The sequence below is a fragment of the Bos mutus genome, chromosome X, assembly GCF_027580195.1.
Source record: "Bos mutus isolate GX-2022 chromosome X, NWIPB_WYAK_1.1, whole genome shotgun sequence".
In the NCBI taxonomy this organism is placed as follows: domain Eukaryota; kingdom Metazoa; phylum Chordata; class Mammalia; order Artiodactyla; family Bovidae; genus Bos; species Bos mutus.
The window spans coordinates 128,481,063-128,504,562 of NC_091646.1; the positions used below are offsets into that span (position 1 = coordinate 128,481,063).

General features: G+C 44.8%; 1 protein-coding gene across 16 annotated transcripts in view; it reads right to left on the reverse strand.

Moving 5' to 3' along the window:
* Positions 1-23,500, reverse strand: part of PNPLA4 (patatin like phospholipase domain containing 4) — a 116,803-nt gene that overhangs the window by 71,631 nt on the left and 21,672 nt on the right. For 14 of the 16 annotated variants that reach the window (XR_011463179.1, XM_070365587.1, XM_070365583.1 and 11 more), the window contains 2 exons: positions 19,808-19,873; positions 3,350-3,502 (listed from right to left, as the gene is read on the reverse strand). Coding sequence is in view for 15 of the 16 variants with exons in the window: in XM_070365587.1 (XP_070221688.1) it covers positions 3,350-3,502; positions 19,808-19,873 (219 nt within the window). In the remaining variant the exon portion in view is untranslated. Of the gene's footprint in view, positions 1-789; positions 1,194-3,349; positions 3,503-19,807; positions 19,874-23,500 lie in introns of those variants that run through there. The other 2 variants (XM_070365574.1, XM_070365586.1) reach the window with 2 other exon arrangements.

Here is a 23,500-nt window from a genome sequence, read left to right on the forward strand (position 1 = left end):
ATAGCCCACCACACCTTTGCCCTATAGGAATGCAACTTTATCTAATGCTTTCGGAGGGTGCTGCCTGACTTTAGAATGATCACCTTTAGAGAAAAATAAGTTTTCTGAAGAAAGAGTCACAAAATGTTAACAGGCCTCTTGGCCAGAAGATGATGTAATTCACTTAAACTTTTGCATATGATAAGTTTGCAGGAAGAAAGTCTGGCTTACTGCTGACTCTCCCCTTCCCCTATTATGCTCTATGTACAACTTAAGGTATAAAAACTACTTTGGAAAATAAAGTGTGGGCCTTGTTCACCGAAACTTGGTCTCCCCATGTCGTTCTTTCTCTCACCTTCTGGCTGAACTGGGGCGTGGAGGCTCGTCAAGCTTACTAATTTTGCCTGGGCTTCTAAGATCTGACAGGGGAGGCCTTAGTGTCTCCTCTCCTTCGGGAGAATGGGAGGACGCCTGCGGCCTACGTAGATGACGTAAATTCCTTATTTTGGAATTTTATTAGCTTTCCACATAAACCAAGTTATTCAGCCTCTTTTCTCCACTGAATTTTCTCACTGGGCTATTCTTATTTAACCACGCTTTATATCTTTAATTCTATCGTATCCTGATTGCCGAATCCGTCTCCCCTTCGAATTCCCTGGATCCACCAGGGCTGGACCCCGGCACTCTCTAATAACCTTATGGTTCCCAGGGGGAAGGGTGGGGGAAGGAATAGTCAGGGAGTTTGGGATGGACGTGGACACACTGCTGTGTTTAACATGGAGAACCAACAAGGACCTGCTCTCCAGCACAGGGAACTCTGCTCAGTGTCATGTGGCAGCCTGGATGGGAGGGGAGTTTGGGGGAGAATGGATACATGCATATGCATGTCTGAGTCCCTTTGCTGTCCACCTGAAACCATCATAACGTTGTAAATTTACCTCAAAACAGAATAAAGTTTTTAAAAACTGCAAGCATTACAAAAACTCATAATAAAATTGATAACGACGATAGGCTTTTATAAAAGGATTTAATTAGAAACTTCCCTGAAGAACTGTGTTCTCCATTAACAAGTTGTAAGCGTCCTACTCAAACCAATTTTCTTTAACTAAAAACCTGCTGGCGTCGTCGAAGCCCCGTCGATAGAGCGACTCCATTGTCCTCCTGCTCGGCGGGAAGAGGGCCCGGTTGAGTCTCACCAAGTTTGCCACGGACAGCTGGGACAGAAAGACACACCGTAGGATACGACAGGGCTGGTCTATCAACATTTACTTCTGTAAGCAAAGCCTGCTTGTTATACATGCTATTAGCAATACAAAAAAAACAATAATACTAAGTAGGAAGAAAATCATCTTAAAATGGAACTGCAGGGCTTTCCAGTCAGTATAAACAAAATGATCTTAAAATCTCAACTGTGGGCTTTGCTGATGGCTGGGTGGTAAAGACCCTGCCTGCCAGTGCAGTGGGTACAGGTTGCATCCCTGGTCCCGGAAAAGCCCACACGTCTCAGGGCAACAAAGCCTGTGCACCACGATTATTAAAGCTGTGCTTGAGAGCCTGGGAGCTGCAGCTGCTGAGTTCACGTGTCACCACTAACGAAGCCCGTGCGCCCGTACTCTGCAACCAGAGAAGCCACTGCAACGAGAAGCCTGCGCTCTGCAGCTCGAGAAAAGCCCACATGGCAACTAAGCCCCAGCATACTCTCCTCCCCCCAAAAAACAAAACAAAACAAAACACAGAACTCCACACGAAGACTGCAAGAGGGTTTCTCAGCCTGGGTACCACTGACGTTTAGGGCCAGATGCTTCTCTGTCGGGGCGTCTGTCCTGTGCACTGTAGGATGCTGAGCAACATCCCTGAGCTCCATCCCTAGATGCCTGTACACATTCCCGACTTAGCCAGTGTCTCCTGCATATAATGGGCTTCCCTGGTGGCTCCAAAGGTAAAGAATCTTCCTGCCAATGCGGGAGCCATGGCCCGATCCCTGGGTGTGGAAGATGCCCTGGAGGAGGGCATGGCAACTCACTCCAGCCAGAGGCTACAGTCCATCGCGTCTGAGTTAGACACCACTGAGCAACTAATGCTTTCACTTTCAGGGGCTACAGTCCCTGGGGTTGCAAAGAGTCAGACATAACTTAGCACACACACACCTGTATATAGTATCACTCCCTGCTGAGAACTAATTTTTGACTAGATTGAGGGAATCAACATTTTTGCCACTTCCTTCCTCACCTACCTCCCTGACCACGGATCCAATCCATATCCCCTGCTTTAGAAGTCTTAATCACTGGACTACCAAGGAAGTCCCATCAGTACATTTGTAAATGAGATCATCTGATTGTTTTAAAAGGTGGCAATGATTAAGTATGTAAAAACATTAGTGGAAAACTTAGGGACCTACCAGGAAGGAAATGGCAACCCACCCCAGAATTCTTGCTGGAGAATCTCATGGACAGTGGAGCCTGGCGGGCTATAGTCCATGGGGTTGCAAGAGTCAGACACGACTTAGCGAGTAAACCACCACCACCACCACCACCACCACCACCACCACCACCAGGGAGGTAGCATCCCACATTCCGTGTGACCAAAAAATCAGAATATAAACAACAGGAGCAATATTATAACAAATTCAATAAAGATTCTTTAAAAAAAAATGGTCCATATTAAAAAAAAATCTTAAAAAAAAAATTGCACTTCCCTGGCAGTCCAGTGGTTCAGACTGCCTTCCAATGCAGGGGACACAGGTTTCAATCTCTATGGGGGGATCTAAGGGTCCCACATGCCACAGGGCAACTAAGCCCAAGCACCTCAACTACTGAGCCCAAGCACCTCAACTACTGAGGCCAAGCACCTCAACTACTGAGCCCGAGTGCCACAACCACGGAGTCCATCCGGTCTCCAGCCACAACCAGAAAGCCTGTGAGCTCTGGAGACCTCTTACTGAAACAAGGAGCCTGCCCACCGCAACTACAATCTAATTCAGACAACCAGTAAGTAAATAAGTGTTTTGTTTTTTTTTTAATAAAATTGCATTGAAAACTTGCCAAGTATGCTGACCTGAAAGATAAGTGAAGAAACAGGAAATGTCCCACAGAGACAGTTCAAAAATAGTAAAAAAAAAAAAAAAAAAAAGATTGCACACGCACAGTCTACAGTAGAGGTACCCAGGTCCATATGCACAACATACGTTGTGACTCATTTAAAACATGGCAAAAACCACTACAATTATTGTAAAGTAATTAGCCTCCAATTAAAATAAGTAAATTTTAAAAAAATATGCATGCAAATCTGTACATACGATGGAGTTGCCAAGTGTGGGAAGCGTGTGGAGAGTTTCAGGGGGTCTGTGACGGTCGGGAACATCAGGACTCACCAGTACTTCCTGGTTGGTGATGCTAACGTAGAAATGCAGCCGCCCTTTATCCTGCGGGGAGATGTCCAGTCGCCCACTGAACGGGGAGATGGTCACAGTGCGGCCGACGGGCAGGACTGGCAGGCTGTTGGTGAAGCCTCCGTCCACCCACCTCTGCGGAGAGAATGGCCCCGGTCAGCACGTGAAGACAGTGACCGTGGACTTCCCCGAGACGACACCGTCCTTCTGAGAATCCGAGCCTTGGGGATGAACGCCCTTGAGTTACTATTGATGAGGACCAGCTGGATTGGATTTGTTTTGGAAGCGAAGCAAATCTTTGTATGCATATCATTTACCCACAGGCTTCCTCGGTGGCTCCGTGGTAAAGAACCTGCCTGCAATGCGTTTGATCCCTGGGTGGGGAAGATGCCCTGGAGGAGGGCACGGCAACCCACTCCAGGATTCTTGCCTGGAGAATCCCATGGACAGAGGAGCCTTCTGTGCTACAATTTATGGAGTCACAAAGAGTCGGACATGACTGAGCACAGAACATACACACACAGCCTTTATGCATACAGTAAGAAGTTTGGGTTTATAGTAAGAAATTATAGTAAGAAACCCATGGGTTTCCCTGGTGGCTCAGCTGGTCAAGAATCTGCCTGCCAATGCAGGAGACCTGGGTTTGATTCCTGGGTCGGGAAGATCCCCTGGAGAAGGGAATGGCAACCTGCTCCAGTATTCTTGCCTGGAGAATCCCATGAACAGAGCAGTCCGGTAGGTTCTCAGTCTATGGAATCGCAAGGGTCCGACACAACTTAGTGACTAAACCAAACCAAGAAATTTGGACGGAATCAAGAAATCTCTCCAGTTGTTTCAAAGCTTTGAGTAGATTACTTAAGACCTTATTATTATTATTATTTTTTTAACTGATGATGGCACATGCATAAGAAGCCACATGTAACGAGCTTGGGATTTATCATCTAATCAGGATGCAAAGCCAAGTTGACTCTGACACTGAGCAGATCATCCCCCATAAAAGGCGGCTCCATTTTTAACTTCAGAACTGCAAATCGGCATTGTCTGTAGCCAAGTGAAAAGTAAATAAATAAAGGACCACCAGAAAGGCTTTCATCTCCAAAGTGACTCCTGAGTTAACAGGGCTTCAAGCCGTGAAGAATTCGGGGTAGCGTGGCTGGAAGGGCGGGAGAGGGCTAGGAAGTGTTCAACAGGAGCACTGTTCAGAAGAGAGTCTGTGCTTTCAGACCTCGGCCCAAAGGAAAGAGGGAGAGACAGAACAGCAGGACCGAGGACCGTCCACAGGCTTCTGCACACCTGGACACTGGGGGCAGGCGGAAGAAGCACAAAGACAGAATTTCCTATGGTGTTTCAAGTGAAAAAGACTTTCAATCTGTCCTTGAGCCCTAGAATCAGCTCTAACAATAAACACACAGACACACAAAGCTGAAGTTCAAACACTACAGGCTACATCCAGATTGGAAATATCCTGCCGTGGATGTGGGAATACAAAGCTAGAAATTGTGGAGAACACCTTATCACTCACCCAGAGTCAGACATTCTGGAGTGTGAAGTCAAGTGGGCCTTAGGAAGCATCACTATGAACAAAGCTAGTGGAGGTGACGAAATTTCAGCTGAGCTATTTCAAATCCTACAAGATGATGCTGTTCAAGTGCTGCACTCAATACATCACCCAATTTGAGTTGGAAAACTCAGCAGTGGCCACAGGACCAGAAAAGGTCCGGCCTCCTCCAAATTCCCAAGAAGGGAAGTACTCAAGTATGTGCTAACCATTGGACAGTTGCATACATCTCCCATAGTAGTAGGATCATGCTTAAAATCTTGCATGCTAGGCTTCAGCATTATGCCAACCAAGAACTTCCAGATGTAAAAGCTGCATTTAGAAAAGGCAGAGGAACTGCAAATCAAATTGCCAACATTCACTGGATCGTGGAGAAAGCAAGAGAATTCTGGAAAATATCTACTTCTGCTTCCTGCTTCACTGATTTATACTAAAGCCTTTGACTAAAGCCTTTCCAAAAACTGTGGGAAATTCTTAAAGACATGGGAATTCCGGACCACATTACCTGTCTCTGGAGAATCCTGTATGCCAGTCAAGACGCAACAGTTAGACTCAGATGCAGCAACTGACTGGTTCAAAATTGGTAAAGGACTAAAATGAGGTTGTAAACTGTCACCTTGCTTATTTAACCAATATGCAGAGTGTATCACACGAAATGCCAGGCTGGATGAATCCCAAGCTGGAATCAAGATTGTCAGAAGAAATATAAACCATCTCTGACATGCAGATGATAACCTCTCTAATGGCAGAAAGTGAAGAAGAACCAAAGAGCCTCTTGATGAAAGTAAAAGAGGAGAGTGAAAAAGCTGACATGAAACTCAACATTCAAAAAACTAGGATCATGGCATCTGGTCCCGTCACTTCATGGCAAAGAGATGGGGAAAAAGTGAAAGCCGTGATAGATTTTATTTTCTTGGGCTGCAAAATCACTTCTGAAGCTGAAGCTTCAATACTTTGGCCACCTGATGCAAAGAACTGACTCATTGGAAAAGACCCTGATGCTGGGAAAGATTGAGGGCGGGAGGAGAAGGGGGTGACAGAGGATGAGATGGTTGGATGGCATCACCAATTCAATGGACATGAGTTTCAGTAAACTCTGGGAGTTGGTGATAGACAGGGAGGCCTGGTCTGCTGCAGCCCATGGGATCACAAAGAGTCGGACACAACATCGACCGAACAACAACAGCAACCTCACAAAATAATCTATTTTGGAGAAAAAAAAGCAAGAAGGTGAGGACTGAGAAACAGGTTAGCATAAAGCATCCTTAACTGAGTTAAGGACCTTCATTCACCTTCATTCACTTCATGTCTTTTTTTCTTTTAAAATGTTTTTCTTACCTGTTTTGATTTCTAAAGCAGGTGACTAAATGATAGGTATTGTTTACAAAGGCCTTGGCCAGCAACCACCTCCCCTCAGAGGAAATAAAAGTAAATAAACAGAAAGTGAAAATGTGTTGAAAATCTCTGGTTGAGGGAACTGCATTTTGGTGGAGGAAAAAACATAAGTGGATTGGATTAAAATGAACCTGACCTGGGTAATCTGCTTACCGTCATTATTTTTTAAAAGAACAAAACACATTATATAATTATGTATTATATACACACATTTATATATGCTTGTGTACGTATAAATATGGATACACACACACACAAGACTATACAAATACTGTCTAAAAAAGACAGGTTTGTATTAAGAAGGCCCCCACATTGTAAAGGAACTACTGTATTTGAGCAGACTCCAGCAGACAGTAGAGGGCAGAGGAACCTGGCATGCTGCAGTTCATGGGGTCTCAAAGAGCTGGACATGACTGAGCGAATGATCAACAACAACAAATACACTTCAATAAAAATTAATTAATTAAAAAAAAGAAGGTCCCAGATATCTGGTTCTGTGCCTTACTGTCCTGGAGTTTTTTGGTTTTTTTTCCCCCTTCTCTTCCCTCATTGCTTTGGATGTGGACACCAAATTCTGGAATAGATAATACCTAGAAAGAGAGAGAGAAAGAACACCTTCCAAAATCACCTTTCATACCCTCAGTAGAGTATCTCATCAGTGATGCAAAAATTCAGAGGTTTCATCAAGGGAAATAAAAAATATGCACCATATGCCATATAACTTAACTGACAGCTCCCTTGTTTTATTCAACTGAAGGAAAAGAAGGGCAATCTGGCTCGTTAATGTGCAGTGTTCTAATTTACCATGGGGCTAATGACTGCCGCTTAAGGGAATTGAAAGTCTTTTTTCTAAATTTTGTTCACTCTTGTTAGCTTATTCTGATTGGATAAATGAGTCAGGGAAACAAACAGCTTATCAAGGGGCTTCATTAAATTTTCAGCGTTACTCGCTACTCTGTAACCATAACCCCAGCAGCTCAGATGTTGTAAATACAGTCCATCTTTCTCCTGATTCCTGCTCTCATGAACTGTATCACTCCCAACAACCATACACACACAGAGCCCACCCCACCCTCAGGCATGCTAATGTGAGCAAAATTTCTGGAAACAACAATAACATTACTAAATCCAAATACCTTATATCTCACGTGCTATGGATCGATTGATGCTTTTGAACTGTGGTGTTGGAGAAGACTCTTGAGAGTCCCTTGGACTGCAAGGAGATCCAACCAGTCCATCCTAAAGGAAATCAGTCCCGAATATTCATTGGAAAGACTGAGGCTGAAGCTGAAACCAATACTTTGGCCACCTGATGCGAAGAGCTGGCTCTTATGAAAAGACCCTGATGCTAGGAAAGATTGAAGGTGAGAGAAGGGGACGACAGAGGATGAGAGGGTTGGATGGCATCACTGACTCAATGGACATGAGTTTGGGTAAACTCTTGGAGTTGGTGATGGACAGGGTGGCCTGGTGTGCTGCAGTCCCTCGGGTCACAAAGAATCAGACATGACTGAGCGATGGAACTGAACTGAACTGACTGATGGATAAATTAAAACTGCAGTCCCTATGCTTCTGGCCATGACTTCTCTGGCTGTTTGCAACATATTCCTCAAAATCATTCCCACTTTGTGGGCAGCATTCCATAAGCTGCCGTGACACTGAGGATTCCAAAATCTTGCTGATGGCTCTTCCCAGGAGAGTTTTGCCCAGAGTTTCTTAGTTTCAGATTATAGCACCTTCATTCATCAAAGGAAAGGGGAGGCCAAATAAGTTAAAAAGAAAATTATTCCAGGAGAAAAATGTGCTTCAAAACCAAACATGTGGGACTTCCCTGGTGGTCCAGTGGCCAAGACTCTCCCTCCCAATGAAAGGGTCCCAGGTTTGATCTCTGATCAGGGAACCAGATACCACATGCCCCAACTCAAAAAAAAAAAAAAAAAAAAAAAAAAAAAATTCATGTGCCACAATACAGGCCCAGTGCAGGCAAACAAACTAATATTTTTTTAAATTCTTATATATTAAAAACATTTATAAACGTGTATAGAGAGAAAGAGAGAGAAGTCACTCAGTGGTGTACGACTCTTTGCGACCCCATGGACTATAGCCTGCCAGGCTCCTCCAGCCATGGGATTCTCCAGGCCAGAATACTGGAGCGGGTTGCCATTTCCTCCTCCAGGAGATCTTCCTGACTCAGGGATCGAACCCAGGTTTCCTGCACTGCAGGCGGACGCTTTGCCATCTGAGCCACCAGGGAATCCACCAGGGAATATTTAAATGTGTATAAATATTAATAAATATTAAAAAAAACCTGGCCCCTACAAGTTGCTGCAACTTGTCCTAACATCCTTTACCTGCATCTCTGCATTCTGGCCCCTACAGTTGATTGTCTTTTCTCCTAACGCCCTTTACCTGCATCTCTGACCATATGCTAACGTGCTCCATGGTAAGGTGAACTGTCTGAGTCCAGAGAGTAGAAAAGAAACAACGGTTCTTCAGTAGAGAAGACGAGCTTGTGCCCAGAGGTGGGGCGGGGGTCTACTGTGGCTGTCCCTGGTGGATTACAGCGCTGGAGACCAGAGCCGAGGCGATGATTCTACAGGACAGGGACACCCATCACAGCAAACCCAGAGGGGCGGTCGTCTGCCAGCACACGTCAAGCCGTGTCTCACAGGTGACGCCTTCTGGGTTCACACCAGGCTCATGACCTCCAGCAGCTCATGTCATATAATTGAAGGCGAAGACTGTAAGCTCAAGGCTGTCCCCGGTACCGAAAGCGCTCACTTCTTCATGCACCAAGTCCTTTCAGAACACGCCGTGCGTGCCTGGATGTATGTTCCACACTGCGAGAAGTTCATGCTAGAACCTCGAGGCAGGGCTGGACTTGCTCTGCAAACAGTTTTGCCAGAAAGAGGAAGACAAAGACCATATGATAGCATTTCTATGTGGAACATAAAAGGTGAGGAAATGAACTTATCGACAAAGCAGAAACAGGGTCACAGACTCTGACTATGGTCAGAGAACATGGTCAGAGAACAGACCGTGGCTGTCAAGGGGGAGGCGCAGAGGGAGGCAGTGGGGAAGGAATGGACTAGAAGCTTGGGGTTAGCACATGCCAACTGTTACCTAAGGGATGGATAAACAAAAGGTCCTGCTGTACAGCACATGGAACTGCATCCAGTCTCCTGGGATAAACCATAATGGAAAAGAATGTCTATATGTGTATACCTGAGTCGTTGTGTTGTACAGCAGAAATTGACACAACACTGTAAATCCACTATTCAGTTAAGTTCAGTCGCTCAACGTGTCTCACTCTTTGCAACCCATGGACTGCAGCACGCCAGGCTTCCCTGTCCATCACTCGGAGCTTGCTCAAACTCATGTCCATTGAGTGGGTGATGCCATCCAACCATCTCATCCTCTGTTGTCCCCTTCTGCTCCTGTCCCCAATCCATCCCAGCATCAGGGTCTTTCCAATGAGTCGGCTCTTTGCATCAGGTGGCCAAAGTATTGGTGTTTCACCTTCAGCATCAGTCCCGCCAATGAATATTCAGGACTGATTTCCTTTAGGATGATTGGTTGGATCTCACTGCTGTCCAAGGGACTCTCGAGAGTCTTCTCCAACACCACAGTTCAAAAGCATCAATTCTTCAGTGCTCAGCTTTCCTTATAGTCCAACTGTATGCTCAGTCATGTCTGACTCTTTGATACCCTGTAGACTGTAGCCCGCCAGGTTCCTCTGTCCATGGAGATTCTCCAGGCAAGAACACTGGAGTGGGTTGCCATGCCCTCCTCCAAGGGATCTTCCTGACCCAGGGATTGAATGTAGGTCTCTGCACTGCAGGCGGATTCTTTACTGTCTGAGCCAACAGGGAAGCCCAGGAATACTGGAGTGGGGTGCCATTCCCTGCTCCAGGGGATCTTCCCGAATGAGTCCTTAGCAAGTGGCAAACGGCCACCACGTGGCTGCAGAAACAAGCAAGCACCTCCAGGAGCACCCTGTCAGTCACCGTGCACATGGGGTCCCCTCTTCCCGGGCCTTATTACACAACCAACGGGGACCAGGGAGTTCCCTGGTGGTCCACGGATTAAGGATCCGCCTGCCCATGCAGGGACACAGGTTCGGTCCCTGGTCCAGGAAGATCCCACGTGCCACGGAGCAACTAAGCCTGAGAGCCACAACTGCCGAAGCCCCTGAACCACAGCTACTGAAGCCCACACGCCCTAGAGTCTGCTCCAGAAGAAGACAAGCCGCTGCAATGGAAAAGCATTTGCACAACTCGAGAGTGGCCTCCACTTAACTAGAGGAAGCCTGGGTGCAGCAACAAAGACTCAGTGCAACCAAAGATGAAACAAACAGAAAAACACGTCATTATGACACTGCTCCTCTGCACAGAGGCCAGTCATCAGAGGGTTGTGCCTCGCCTCCCAAGGTCAAATATATATATATTTCTTACTATATGTAAATATAAGTATATATATTTCTTACTATATATAAATATAAATATATAAGTATTTCTTAATACATAAGTCGCTCAATCGTGTCCGACTCTTTTTGCAACCCCATGGACTGCAGCCTACCAGGCTCCTCCATCCATGGGATTCTCCAGGCAAGAGTACTGGAGTGGGTTGCCATTTCCTTCACCAATTTCTTAATATACCTATGTCTTAATATATAAATATCTATTTCTTAATATATATATTTCTTACTATATATAAATATATCTATTTCTTAAAATACCTACTTGTTAATATATATAAATATCTATTTCTTAATATATATAAATATCTATTTCTTAATTATATATATGTATTTCTTAATATATATAAATATATACAGTTCTTTATATATATATATATACAGATTTCTTTACATACATAAATATATAGATTTCTTCATATATATATTTACATATATATATATATATATATATATGTATATTTCAAAGAAATGAACAAGACTTAGTAGAGCAAGAGGCCTGTGATTGATGCAAACATTACAGATCATCCTGGGAAAGGTGCCCCCTGACTCAGCTATACATCTTCAGTGAAGTGAATGAATGTTTCTGCACCTCCATTTCCTCATCTGTAACATACAGTGGTAATATTCCCTACAGCACATGGGAGTGGACTCTGATGCATCAGATAGAAAGCAGTAACAACAGAAGTTTTGCTTCTTTTTCCCATGAAAGCAGCATTGAAGGTACATTGGTAAGGTGCCCCTCCTCAAATCATGCATGCCCCAACTCTGTCTGTCTCTAATTAGAGTGATCTGTGACCTCATGATCCACAATGGCTGCCAGAGCTCTGGTCATCACGTCTAAGTTCCGGGCAGCAGGGAGGAAACAAACACACACAACCTCACTTCCTGTAAGTCCCACAATAACTCGGCCTACCTCTCCCTGCCCGCACTTGAGGGGACGGCCACACCTAGCAGCAAGGAGCACTGGTGGACGTGACCTTTCAGCTACACGGCAATAAGTCCACATAAGAATTGCAGTTCTGTTACTGAGGAAGAAGAGGACACTGTATGTTGGAAGAAACTGGGAGCCATCAGCACCTGCACCTCATTCATAATACAGTTATCACTACTTAAACACGGGGCATGTTCAGCATAGTCTTACAACGTATTCAGGTGGCCAGAAACATCATTGACATTTCCCCATATTACAGAAAACCCAAGTGGACCTTCTGGCCAACTCAATACTAGCCTTCTGGGTCTCCGTTCTCTAACCTTCGTTCCATCCTCCCTTTCCTTCCTTCCTTCCCGTAGCTCCATCCACCTTCTCCGTCAGCACCTCTTAATTTACCCATCGCATCAGCAATGCTGATGACTCCCGGATTCCAAATCCCCTTTTCATGATCATATATAATCTCGTAAGACACCTGAGTGCTTTGCATATATATTTTTTTTTTCCTGCCATTTAGCCATTTCTGTCATGATTATATATTATCAAGCAATAACTTGAAGTGAAATCATCACATTTCAGATCATCAAATTAAAGTTCATAACTGTAATGTAAAGTTGATTTGGCTAGCATCTGTGTTCAACATTTATAGGTAAAAATAAGTGTTGATTTTTACTGCTCTAACGGAAAAATGCTACTTAGCCTACTTTAAAATTGTTATGTCAAGTGGGGTACTTTTCACGTTTTTAAATGACAACAAAAAATCGTGCTCCTTGGTAACTGAGTATCTGCTACCTCTGAGCGGCAGTATCCAGAATAGGGGTGGGAAAAAAACCAGCTTTGAGATTCCCAAGTGCTCTAGTGGCTCAGACTCCCTGCTCCCAATGCAGGGGGCGCTCGTTCAATCCCTGGTCAGGGCACTAGACCCCACGTGCCTCAATTAAGCGATCCCATGTGACACAACCAAGACAGAGAACAGACAAATGAATATTTAAAATGGCTTTCTGCGAGCTTTTGTTTATGCTGCTTTACAGAAAAAAAAATCAGTGTATATGATGTTTCTGAGTGGTCACGGAGAGGGTTTCAGCCAACAGCACGGAGGCCCATCCCTCCAAGTAATGCCTGTGCCTGTGGCTAATAAAGAGAGCTCAACCTGGACAAGGCAGACCACCGTAAGGTTCTCCGTCTCTGCCTCTCCATGATGTTATCCAGTGACTCAGCCTCACGCTTCTCATCTGCCCCTTTTAGACAATCGTGCCAGGGCACACTGGTTTGGCCAGGAATACTATGAGAAGCACGGAAAAGGGCTGGGATGGCCAGGAAAAGTCGGAGGAAGAAAATCATGAGGGCTCACAAGGTCCAAACACAGACAGATCCCCAAACACATTAGCCAAGAGATGTGTAAAAATCAGTCCCCTGGTTTTGAGACCATCCACCCACTGAGCACAGGCCTTTTGCAGGGTCTTCAAAATGAATGAACCAATGACAGCTATTAAATGCTTTTCATGTACACATTTATAAATGAATACATACATATCACATGTCTATAAAATAAACAGCATTAATCATCCATGAGGATGTGCCTGATTTTGAGTAGGTGTTACACAGTGTATGGGATTACAGAATATATATCTGCAGTGTGTGTTACATAGCTTGTGTGTCTGGGAATTCCCTGTGGTCCAGTGGCTGAGACTCCCAACTCTTAATGCAGGGGCCATCATGGTTTCAGTCCCTGGTCGGGAACTAGACCCCACAACGCCCTGCCTGCTAAGAGGTCTCATGCTGTAATCAAAAGATCCTTCATGCTCCAACTAAGACACAGAGCAGCCAAATAACATTTAACTAAATGGTGGCGCTAGTGGTAAAGAGCCTGCCTGCCAACGCAGGAGACTTTGAGAGCCGCAGGTGTGAGTCCTGGGTCACGAAGATCCCCTGGAGGAGGGCACGGCACCCCACTCCAGTGTTCTTGCCTGGAGAACCCCATGGACAGAGGCGCCTGGCGGGCTACGGTCCGTGGGGTCGCAGAGCCAGACATGACTGAGTGACTGAGCACACAGACAAATAAACAGCCCTGTGTGTGACCATAGAACGCTCATCTCTGGTGCGCATTCAGGAGATACTGTGTCTGCTTATCAGTGTGTGCGCTGGTGTGTAGGCTATGGAAGAGCAGGATCACACAGGATGGTGAAATTTTATAGCACAGACATGTTTTGCAGGACGCAGAAAGAAGACTTCGGGCAGTGTGGACAGCAGATAGCAGGCGGTAGTTCACTCAGTTCAGTCGCTCAGTTGTGTCCAACTCTGCAACCCCATGGACTGCAGCACGCCAGGCCTCGCTGTCCATCACCAACTCCCGGAGCTTACTCAAACCCATGTCCATCGAGTCGGTGACGCCATCCAACCATCTCATCCTCTGTTGTCCCCTTCTCCTCCAGCTTTCAATCTTTCCCAGCATCAGGGTCTTTTCAAATGAGTCAGTTCTTCTCATCAGGTGGCCAGAGTATTGGAGTTTCAGCTTCAGCATCAGTCCTTCCAATGAACACCCAGGACTGATCTCCTTTAGGATGGACTGGTTGGATCTCCTTGCAGTCGAAGAGACTCTCAAGAGTCTCCTCCAGCACCACAGTTTACTACGTCTCTCTAAAACACCTCCTGTGGCTCTCCGTCAGTGATGGCTGTTTCAGCCTCTCCTTCACAGATACATTTCCAAGGAGGACCGAAGAGAAGAGCAGCTGGCTGCCGGCAGGGGTACCCCTGGGGGTGGGATGGCATGAAGGGCTCCAGCCTCACGTGAGGGCCAGGTGAGGGACATCCTGATTGGTTTCCCCAGCCTGCCAGCACACTTCGCTTCTAACTGTTCATAGAAGGGGCCGTCAAGAGTACTTTTTTTTTTCTTTTAAGATCTAATAAACACTTTATTATGAAGAATTATCCTGATTATAATAGTCTCTGGTTCATCAATGGGGAAGCGTTACAAAAAAAGGCAGCTTATAATATACCAACTGTGCAAATCAGATATTTTAGGTAGAGATATTTTCTCTGTGAAAACTGAAACTGGTAGTCACTCAGTCGTGTCCGACTCTTTGCAACCTCACAGACTGTAGCCCACCGGGCTCCTCTGTCTGTGGGATTCTTCAGGCAAGAATACTGGAGTGAGTTGCCATTTCCTTCTCCAAGAGGACGTCTTGTAAGTCTAAAGAAGTCTTTTGCTGAGGCTTGATTTGTGACTCAAGATGTGATCTGAAATTAAAATCGTATCAAGCATCTGCCCTGATACCAATGGCGTGAGATCAGAAATTAATTATAGGGGAAAAACTGTAAAAAACACAAACACAGGGAGGCTAAATAACCAAGGGGTCAATGAAGAAACCAAAGAGGAAATCAAAAAGTATCTGGAAACAAGTGAGAACGAAAACAAGACGATCCAAAACCTATGGGATGCAGCAAGACCCGTCCTAGAAGCAAGTCTGTAGCAGTACTATCCGACCTCAAGAAACAGGAAAAATAGAGAACAACCCAACCTTACACCTAAAGCAACTACAGAAGGAAAAACAAAAACAACAACGAAAATCAAAATTGGTAGAAGGCAAGGAATCATAAAGATTAAATAAATAAAAATACATAAAATGGAAATGAGGAAAACAATAGCAAAGGTCAATAAAACTAAAAGCTGGCTCATTGAGAAGATAAACAAAATTGATAAACCTGTGGCCAGACTTTCCAAGAAAAAAAAGGCACAGGACCCGAATCCATAAAGTTAGAAATGGAAAAGAGTAGCTACAACAGACAATGCAGAAATACAAAGGATCATAAGAGACTGCTTGCTGCTGCTGCTGCTGCTAAGTCGCTTCAGTCGTGTCCAACTCTGTGTGACCCCACAGACGGCAGCCCAGCAGGCTCTGCCGTCCCTGGGATTCTCCTACAAGCAACCATATGCCGATAAAATGGACAACCTGGAAGAAACGGACAAATTCTTAGAAAAGTACAGCCTTTCAAGACTGAATCAAGAAGACATATTCAGGGGATATGAACAGACCAATCCAAAGGAGTGAAATGGAAACTGTGATTGAAAAATCTTCCAATAAAATGAAAGTCCAGGACCAGATGGCTTCACGAGCGAATTAAATGAAGAATTTTTACAGTAGAACTAATATGTATCCTTTTCAAACCTTTCCAAAAAATTGCAGAGGAAGGAATACCCCCAAACTTGTTTCATGAGGCCATCACCATGATACCAAAACCAAAGATACCACACAAAAAAAGACAATTACAGGCCAACATCACTGATGAACATAGATGCAAAGGTCCTCAACAAAAATACCATTAATAGCAATCCAAATCCAAGCAAAAAGATCAAACACCAGGATCAAGTGGGATGTTTCCCAGGGATGCAAGGATTCTTCAACATACACATATGATCATCTCAATGGATGCAGAAAAAGCTTCTGACAAAATTCAACACCAGTTTATGGCAAAAATGCTCCAGAAAGTGGGCACAGAGGAGACCGATCTCAACATAATAAAGGCCACATGCAAGAAACCCACAGCAAACACCATTCTCAATGCTGAAAAGCGGAAAGCATTTCCCTTGAGATTAGGAACAAGCTAAGGGTGCCCACTGTCACCACTATTAATTCAACATAGTTTTGGAAGTCCTAGTCAGAGCAATCAGAGAAAAAAAGAAATAAAAGGAATCCGGGTTGGAAAAGAAGTAAGTGTCATGTCACTGTTTGGAGATGACATGATGGATAACATAGAAAAACCTACAGATGCCACCAGAAAACTACTAGAACTCATCAATGAATGTGGTAAAGCTGCAGGATACAAAATCAATACACAGAAGCCTCTTGCATTCCTACACGCTAACAACCAAATATTAGAAAGAGGAATTGAGGAGACAATCCCATTTACCATCACAACAAAAACAATATCTAGGAAAATCTACCTAAGGCGACGAAAGACCTGGACTCAGAAAACTGAAGACATTGAAGGGAGAAATCACAGATGATACAAACAGATGAAGAGGCATGCCATGTTCCAGGAGTGGGAGAATTAACACTGTGCAAGTGACTGTACTACCCAGAGCAAGCCACAGATTCAGGGCCACCTGTCAAAGGAAGAATCAACATTGTGAAAGTGATTATACTACCCACAGCAATCTACAGATGCAGAGCAATCCCTGTCAAAACACCAATGGCATTTTGTTTCCCCAAGAATTAGAACAAAAATTTTTACAGTTTGTATGGAAACACAAAAGACTCCAAATAGGTTCTGCGTTCATCCACCTCATTAGAAGTGACTCAAATGCGTTCCTTTTCATGGCTGAGTAATATTCCATTGTGTATATGTACCACAACTTCTTTATCCATTCATCTTTTGATGGACAAGAGTGAAGTGAGTCAGAAAGAGAAAGGTAAATACCATGTTCTAACACATATATATGGAATCTAGAAAAATGGTACTGAATAATTTATTTACAGAGTAACAGTGGAGAAACAGACATAGAGAATTTACTTATGGACATGGGGAGAAGGGAGGAAAGGGTGAGATGGAAAAAAGAAAAGACTCTGAATAGCCAAAGCAATCTGGAGAAAGAAAAACAGAGCTGGAGGAATCAGGTTCCCCAACTTCATACTCCAAAGCTACAGTAATCAAGAAAGCATGATATTGGCACAAAAACAGATCAATGGAACAGGACAGAAAGCCAGAGATAAACCCACACATCTATGGTCACTTAATCTATGACAAATGATGGGGAAACAGTGGAAACAGTGGCTGACTTTATTTTGGAGGGCTCCAAAATCAATGCAGATGGTGACTGTCAGCCATGAAATTAAAAGATGTTTACTCCTTGGAAGGAAAGTTATGACCAACCTAGATAGCACATTAAAAAGCAGAGACATTACTTTGCGGACAAAGGTCCATCTAGTCAAGCCTAGGGTTTTTCCAGTAGTCATGTATGGATGTGAGAGTTGGACTATAAAGAAAGCTGAGCACCGAAGAATTAGTGCTTTTGAGCTGTGGTGTTGGAGAACACTCTTGAGAGTCCCTTGGACTGCAAGGAGAGCAAACCAGTCCATCCTAAAGGAAATCAGTCCTGAATATTCATTGGAAGGACTGGTGTTAAAGCTGAAACTCCAATCCTTTGGCACCTGATGCAAAGAGCTGACTTATTTGAAAAGACCCTGATGCTGGGGAAAATTGAGGGCAGGAGGAGAAGGGGACGATGACAGAGGACGAGATGGTTGGATGACATCACCGATTCGACGGACATGAGTTTGAGTGAACTCCAGGAGTTGGTGATGGACAGGGAGGCCTGGCATGCTGCAATTCATGGGGTCACAAAGAGCGACTGAGCGACTGAACTGAACTGAACTGAATCTATGACAAAGGAGGCAAGAACATACAATGGAGAAAAGACAGTCTCTTCAATCAGTGGTACCTGGACAGCTACATGTAAAAGAATAAAATTAGAACACTTTCTAACATCAAACACAAAAATAAAGTCTAAATGGATCAAAGACGTACATTTAAGGCTGGACACTATAAAACTCTTAGAGGAAAACACAGGCAGAACACGATTTGACATAAATTGCAGTAAGATCTTTCTGACCCACCTCCTAGAAGATAAAAAATCAAAACAAAAATAAACTAAGAGGGTCCAGTTACACTCAAAAGCTTTTGCGCAGCAAACGAATTCATAAATAAGACAAAAAGACAATCCTTAAAATGGGAGAAAATATTTGCAAATGAAGCAGCTGACAAGGCATTAATCTCTAAAATACACAAACAGCTCATGCAGCTCAATATGAAAAAAAAAAAATCTGCAAACAATAAACGCTGGAGAGGGTGTGGAGAAAAGGGAACCCTCCTATGCTGTTGTTGAGCATGTAAATTGATGCAGCCACTATGGAGAACAGTATGGAGGGTCTTCACAGAACTAAAAATAGAAGCACCACATGATCCAGTAACCGCACTCCTAGGCATACACCCCAACAAAACCATAATTCACAAAGACGCATGCACCGCCACGCTCCTGTTTACAAGAGCCAGGACGTGGACGCAACCTAAATGTCCACTGACAGAAGAACGGATAAAGAAGATGTGGTCCACACAGACAGTGGAACGTTACTCTGCCATGAAAAGGAACGAAACGGTGCCATTGGCAGGACATGGACGGACCTAGAGACCATCATACAGAGTGAAATAAGTCAAGAAGAGAAAAGCAAATATCATATAAGATCACTTACACGTGCCATCTAGAAAAATGGTACGGATGAACTTACCTGGCAAAGCAGAGAGAGACTGACTGAGAGAACACATGTATGCAGACCAAGAGGAGGGGCGGCGGGGAGGGATGACCTGAGAGCCTGCGGTGGACATATCTCCACTACTGACACTGTGTCTAACATAGACAAGTGACAAGAAACTCCTGCAGAGCGCAGGGAACTCGACTCGGCGCTCTGTGGTGACCTAGGTGGGAAGGAAATTCAAAAAAGAGGGAATATATGGAAACACACGGGTGATTCACTTTGCTGGACGGCAGAACTAACAACAGGGCTTCCCCGATCACTCAGGGGTAAAGAATCTGCCTGCCAATGCAAGACATGCAAGAGACAGGGGTTCAATCCCCCGGTGGGGAAGATCCCCTGGAGAAGGAAAGGGCAACCCACTCCAGTGTTCTTGCCTGGAGAGTCCCACGAACAGAGGAGGCTGGCGGGTCACAGAGTCGGACATGACTGACAGGCACACACAGCAGTGCAAAGCAGCTATACTTGAGTACATTTTTAAAAACTTTATTGTTGCTTCTTTGGATATTAAAAATAAGGGCAAAGTTTTTTTAACCAAATGAAAAAAGGAGGGCCCTCGTCAATCATTCTCAACCACGAAGTCTCAGTTCCAGGTTACCAGGGCCCCTGCACTGGACTCCTTTCCTTTTGTTAAACAGACACAGACCCATGAGACCAAAGTCATAGGAACAGAGCTGGAGCCGCCAGAATAATGTCAACAATCATGGATGTTCCTAAAGGAAACGGATGACTACAGGAACCACGGATCCCGCGTCGGCTCTAGGACGCTTACCTGCCCTTTGTATTCCACTGGCTTCAGTCCTGCATAGATGGGCAGGAAGCTGCTGGCCAGCAGGACCTAGTGGACAAAATAAAGACACAGCTCTTGAAATGAGACAGCAACACGCCCTACCATCTATTTCACACGTCACCTACTAGGAAGTCACAATTGTTTAAACACAAAGTGAAGCGAAAGTGAAGTCGCTCAGCCGTGTCCGACTCTTTGAGACCCCATGGACTGTAGCTTACCAGGTTCCTCCGTCCATAGCATTTTCCAGGCAAATTGCCATTTCCTTCTCCAAAATCTACTATAAAAATGAAACATGGTCCATGTATTTCATGGACACAGTGAAACCGAAAGCATTAGTAGCTCGGTCATGCCAAACTCTTTGCGACCTCATGGACTGGGGTCTTCCCAAGCTCCTCTGTCCAAGGGATTCTCCAGGCAAGAATACTGGAGTGGGTTGCCATTCCCTTCTCCAGGGGATCTTCCCAACCCAGGGACTGAACCTGGGTCTCGTGCGTTGCAGGCAGAATTCTTTATCAAGTGAGCCACCAGCACATACTTAAACAGAAGATAAAATTTTTCATGTTGGAAAAGACATTAAAGACATCGGCACAATTCATGGTCCTCTGATTCCATCGACTTCACCTGAGAAACACTGGCACTTTAATGGTAGATGGTCGAGTCACTGCACAATTAAAGTCCAGTTCAATTGAGTTGCTCAGTTGTGTCCGACTCTTTTCGACCCCATGAACCGCAGCACGTCAGGCCTCCCTGTCCATCTCGAACTGCCAGAGTTTACTCAAACTCACGTCCATCGAGTGGTTGATGCCACCCAACCATCTCATCCTCTGTCGTCCCCTTCTCTTCCTGCCCTCAATCTTTCCCAGCATCAGGGTCTGTTCAGTGAGTCAGCTCTTCGCATCACGAGGCCAAAGTATTGGTGTTTCAGCTTTAGCATCAGTCCTTCCAATGAACACCGAGGACTGATCTCCTTTAGGATGGACTGGTTGGATCTCCTTGCAGTCCAAGGGACTCTCAAGAGTCTTCTCCAACACCGCAGTTCAAAAGCATCAATTCTTCTGTGCTCAGCTTTCTTTATAGTCCAACTCTCACATCCATAGATGACCACTGGAAAAACAATAGTCTTGCCTAGACGGACCTTTGTTGACTAGATGGATTAAAGTCCAGGTGTGTCTAAATTCCTGTGTGCGTACAGGCTGCAAGTCAGTTATTTACGATGTTCTATGCCACACTGTGAGAATCATTTGGACGTTTCAATCTTCCAGAGGAACAAACCCCTCTGGTTGTCATGGTAGTGATTAGCTCACTGCTGAGGGATGTTTGCATTAATGTCACCAGGCTGTCACCAAAGGAAGAAAACATGTTACATGCCAGGGACATGCCCTGGATATGTAATGAGACACTGCCAGCTAGACGCACCAATCATACTTTACCTTCCATTTAAAAAGTCAAAAAAGACTGACGTTGCAAATATTACCGTCTTCTCCCACAGAAAAAGCCGGGTTCTGGGGAGCTTTCCTGAAATGCACAAGTTTTTATTGTGCAATGCGGTTTGCAAATCGCTGTATTCTATCAGGAAAGATACAGCGTTAGATACTGACTACTTAAGCTCCAAAGCTTCAGTTGATAAGTCAAGACTCCATGGCTGTTTGCTGTGAAAGGTTTCATCAGGTTTCTTTTCCCAGCAGGAATTATTCAGAGATGGGTTATGAGCCTTAAAAATGAGTCGTGCAATTTGCATCAGGGATTCCCAGGTGGCACCAATGGTAAAGAACCCGCTTACCAGGGCAGAGAACATAAGAGACGTGGGTTCAGTCCCTGGGTCAGGAAGATCCCCTGGAGAAGGAAATCACAATCTGCTTCAGTATTCCTGCCTGGAGAATCCCATGGACAGAGGAGCCTGGTGGGGTACAGTCTATGAGGTTGCAGAGTCAGATACAACTCAGCAACTGAGCATACACAATATCCATTAAGAGTTACTCAGAAGTCAGAAGGGTACTTCCCCCAAAGAAACGACGCTGTACCTGTGATTTGTGAGGTCAGCTCTCACAAGCTGATTTATTCTAAAGGGCAAATTATGAGAGGCCCGGTCACCAGCATAATGACCTGGAGGGAACAGCCAACTCACCGGAAAAGACCCCGATGCTGGGAAATACTGAGGGTGGGAGGAGGAGGAGGGGACGAGAGAGGACGAGATGGTTGGATGGCATCACCGACTCGAGCACTGCCACATATACATACGACCATGTCTACAATAGACAGCTAGTGGGAAGCTGCTGTATTAGCACAGGGAGCTCAGCTCGGTGCTCTGCGATGACCTAGAGGGGTGGGATAGGGCGGGGGGGAGGTTCAAGACGGATGCGATGTGAGGGGATAGATGGATGTATATATATGGCTGATGTATTTCATTGCAGAGCAGAGAGCAACACAACATTGTAAAGCAAGTGTACTCCAATTAAAAAAAAATCCTATGATAAACCATAATCAGATCAGATCAGATCAGTCACTCAGTCGTGTCCGACTCTTTGCGACCCCATGAATCACAGCACACCAGGCCTCCCCATGCATCACCAACTCCCGGAGTTCACTGAGACTCACATCCATCAAGTCAGTGATGCCATCCAGCCATCTCATCCTCTGTCGTCCCCCTCTCCTCCTGCCCTCAATCCCTCCCAACATCAGAGTCTTTTCCAATGAGTCAACTCTTCACATGAGGTGGCCAAAGTACTGGAGTTTCAGCTTCAGCATCATTCCTTCCAAAGAAATCCCAGGGCTGATCTCCTTCAGAATGGACTGGTTGGATCTCCTTGCAGTCCAAGGGACTCTCAAGAGTCTTCTCCAACACCACAGTTCAAAAGCATCAATTCTTCGGTGCTCAGCCTTCTTCACAGTCCAACTCTCACATCCATACATGACCACAGGAAAAACCATAGCCTTGACTAGACGAACCTTTGTTGGCAAAGTAATGTCTCTGCTTTTGAATACGCTATCTAGGTTGGTCATAACTTTCCTTCCAAGCAGTAAGCGTCTTTTAATTTCATGGCTGCAGTCACCATCTGTAGTGATTTTGGAGCCCAGAAAAATAAAGTCTGACACTGTTTCCTCATCTATTTCCCATGAAGTGATGGGACCAGATGCCATGATCTTAGTTTTCTGAATGTTGAGCTTTAAGCCAACTTTTTCACTCTCCACTTTCACTTTCATCAAGAGGCTTTTCAGTTCCTCTTCACTTTCTGCCATAAGGGTGGTGTCATCTGCATATCTGAGGTTATTGATATTTCTCCCGGCAATCTTGATTCCAGCTTGTGCTTCTTCCAGCCCAGCGTTTCTCATGATGTACTCTGCATATAAGTTGAATAAACAGGGTGACAATATACAGCCTTGATGAACTCCTTTTCCTCTTTGGAACCAGTCTGTTGTTCCATGTCCAGTTCTAACTGTTGCTTCCTGACCTGCATACAAATTTCTCAAGAGGCAGATCAAATCAACTATACTTCCATAAAAATAAAGAAGGAAAAAAGAAGAAATTGGGGTGGAAGGTGCGAGGGAGGTTTAAGAGGGAGATGACACATGTGTACCTACGGCTGATGCGTGTGGATTGGACGGCAGAGACCAACACAATATCATAATGCAACGATCCGCCAGTGAAACACAGAGAAATAACTAAAGGGAGAAGTG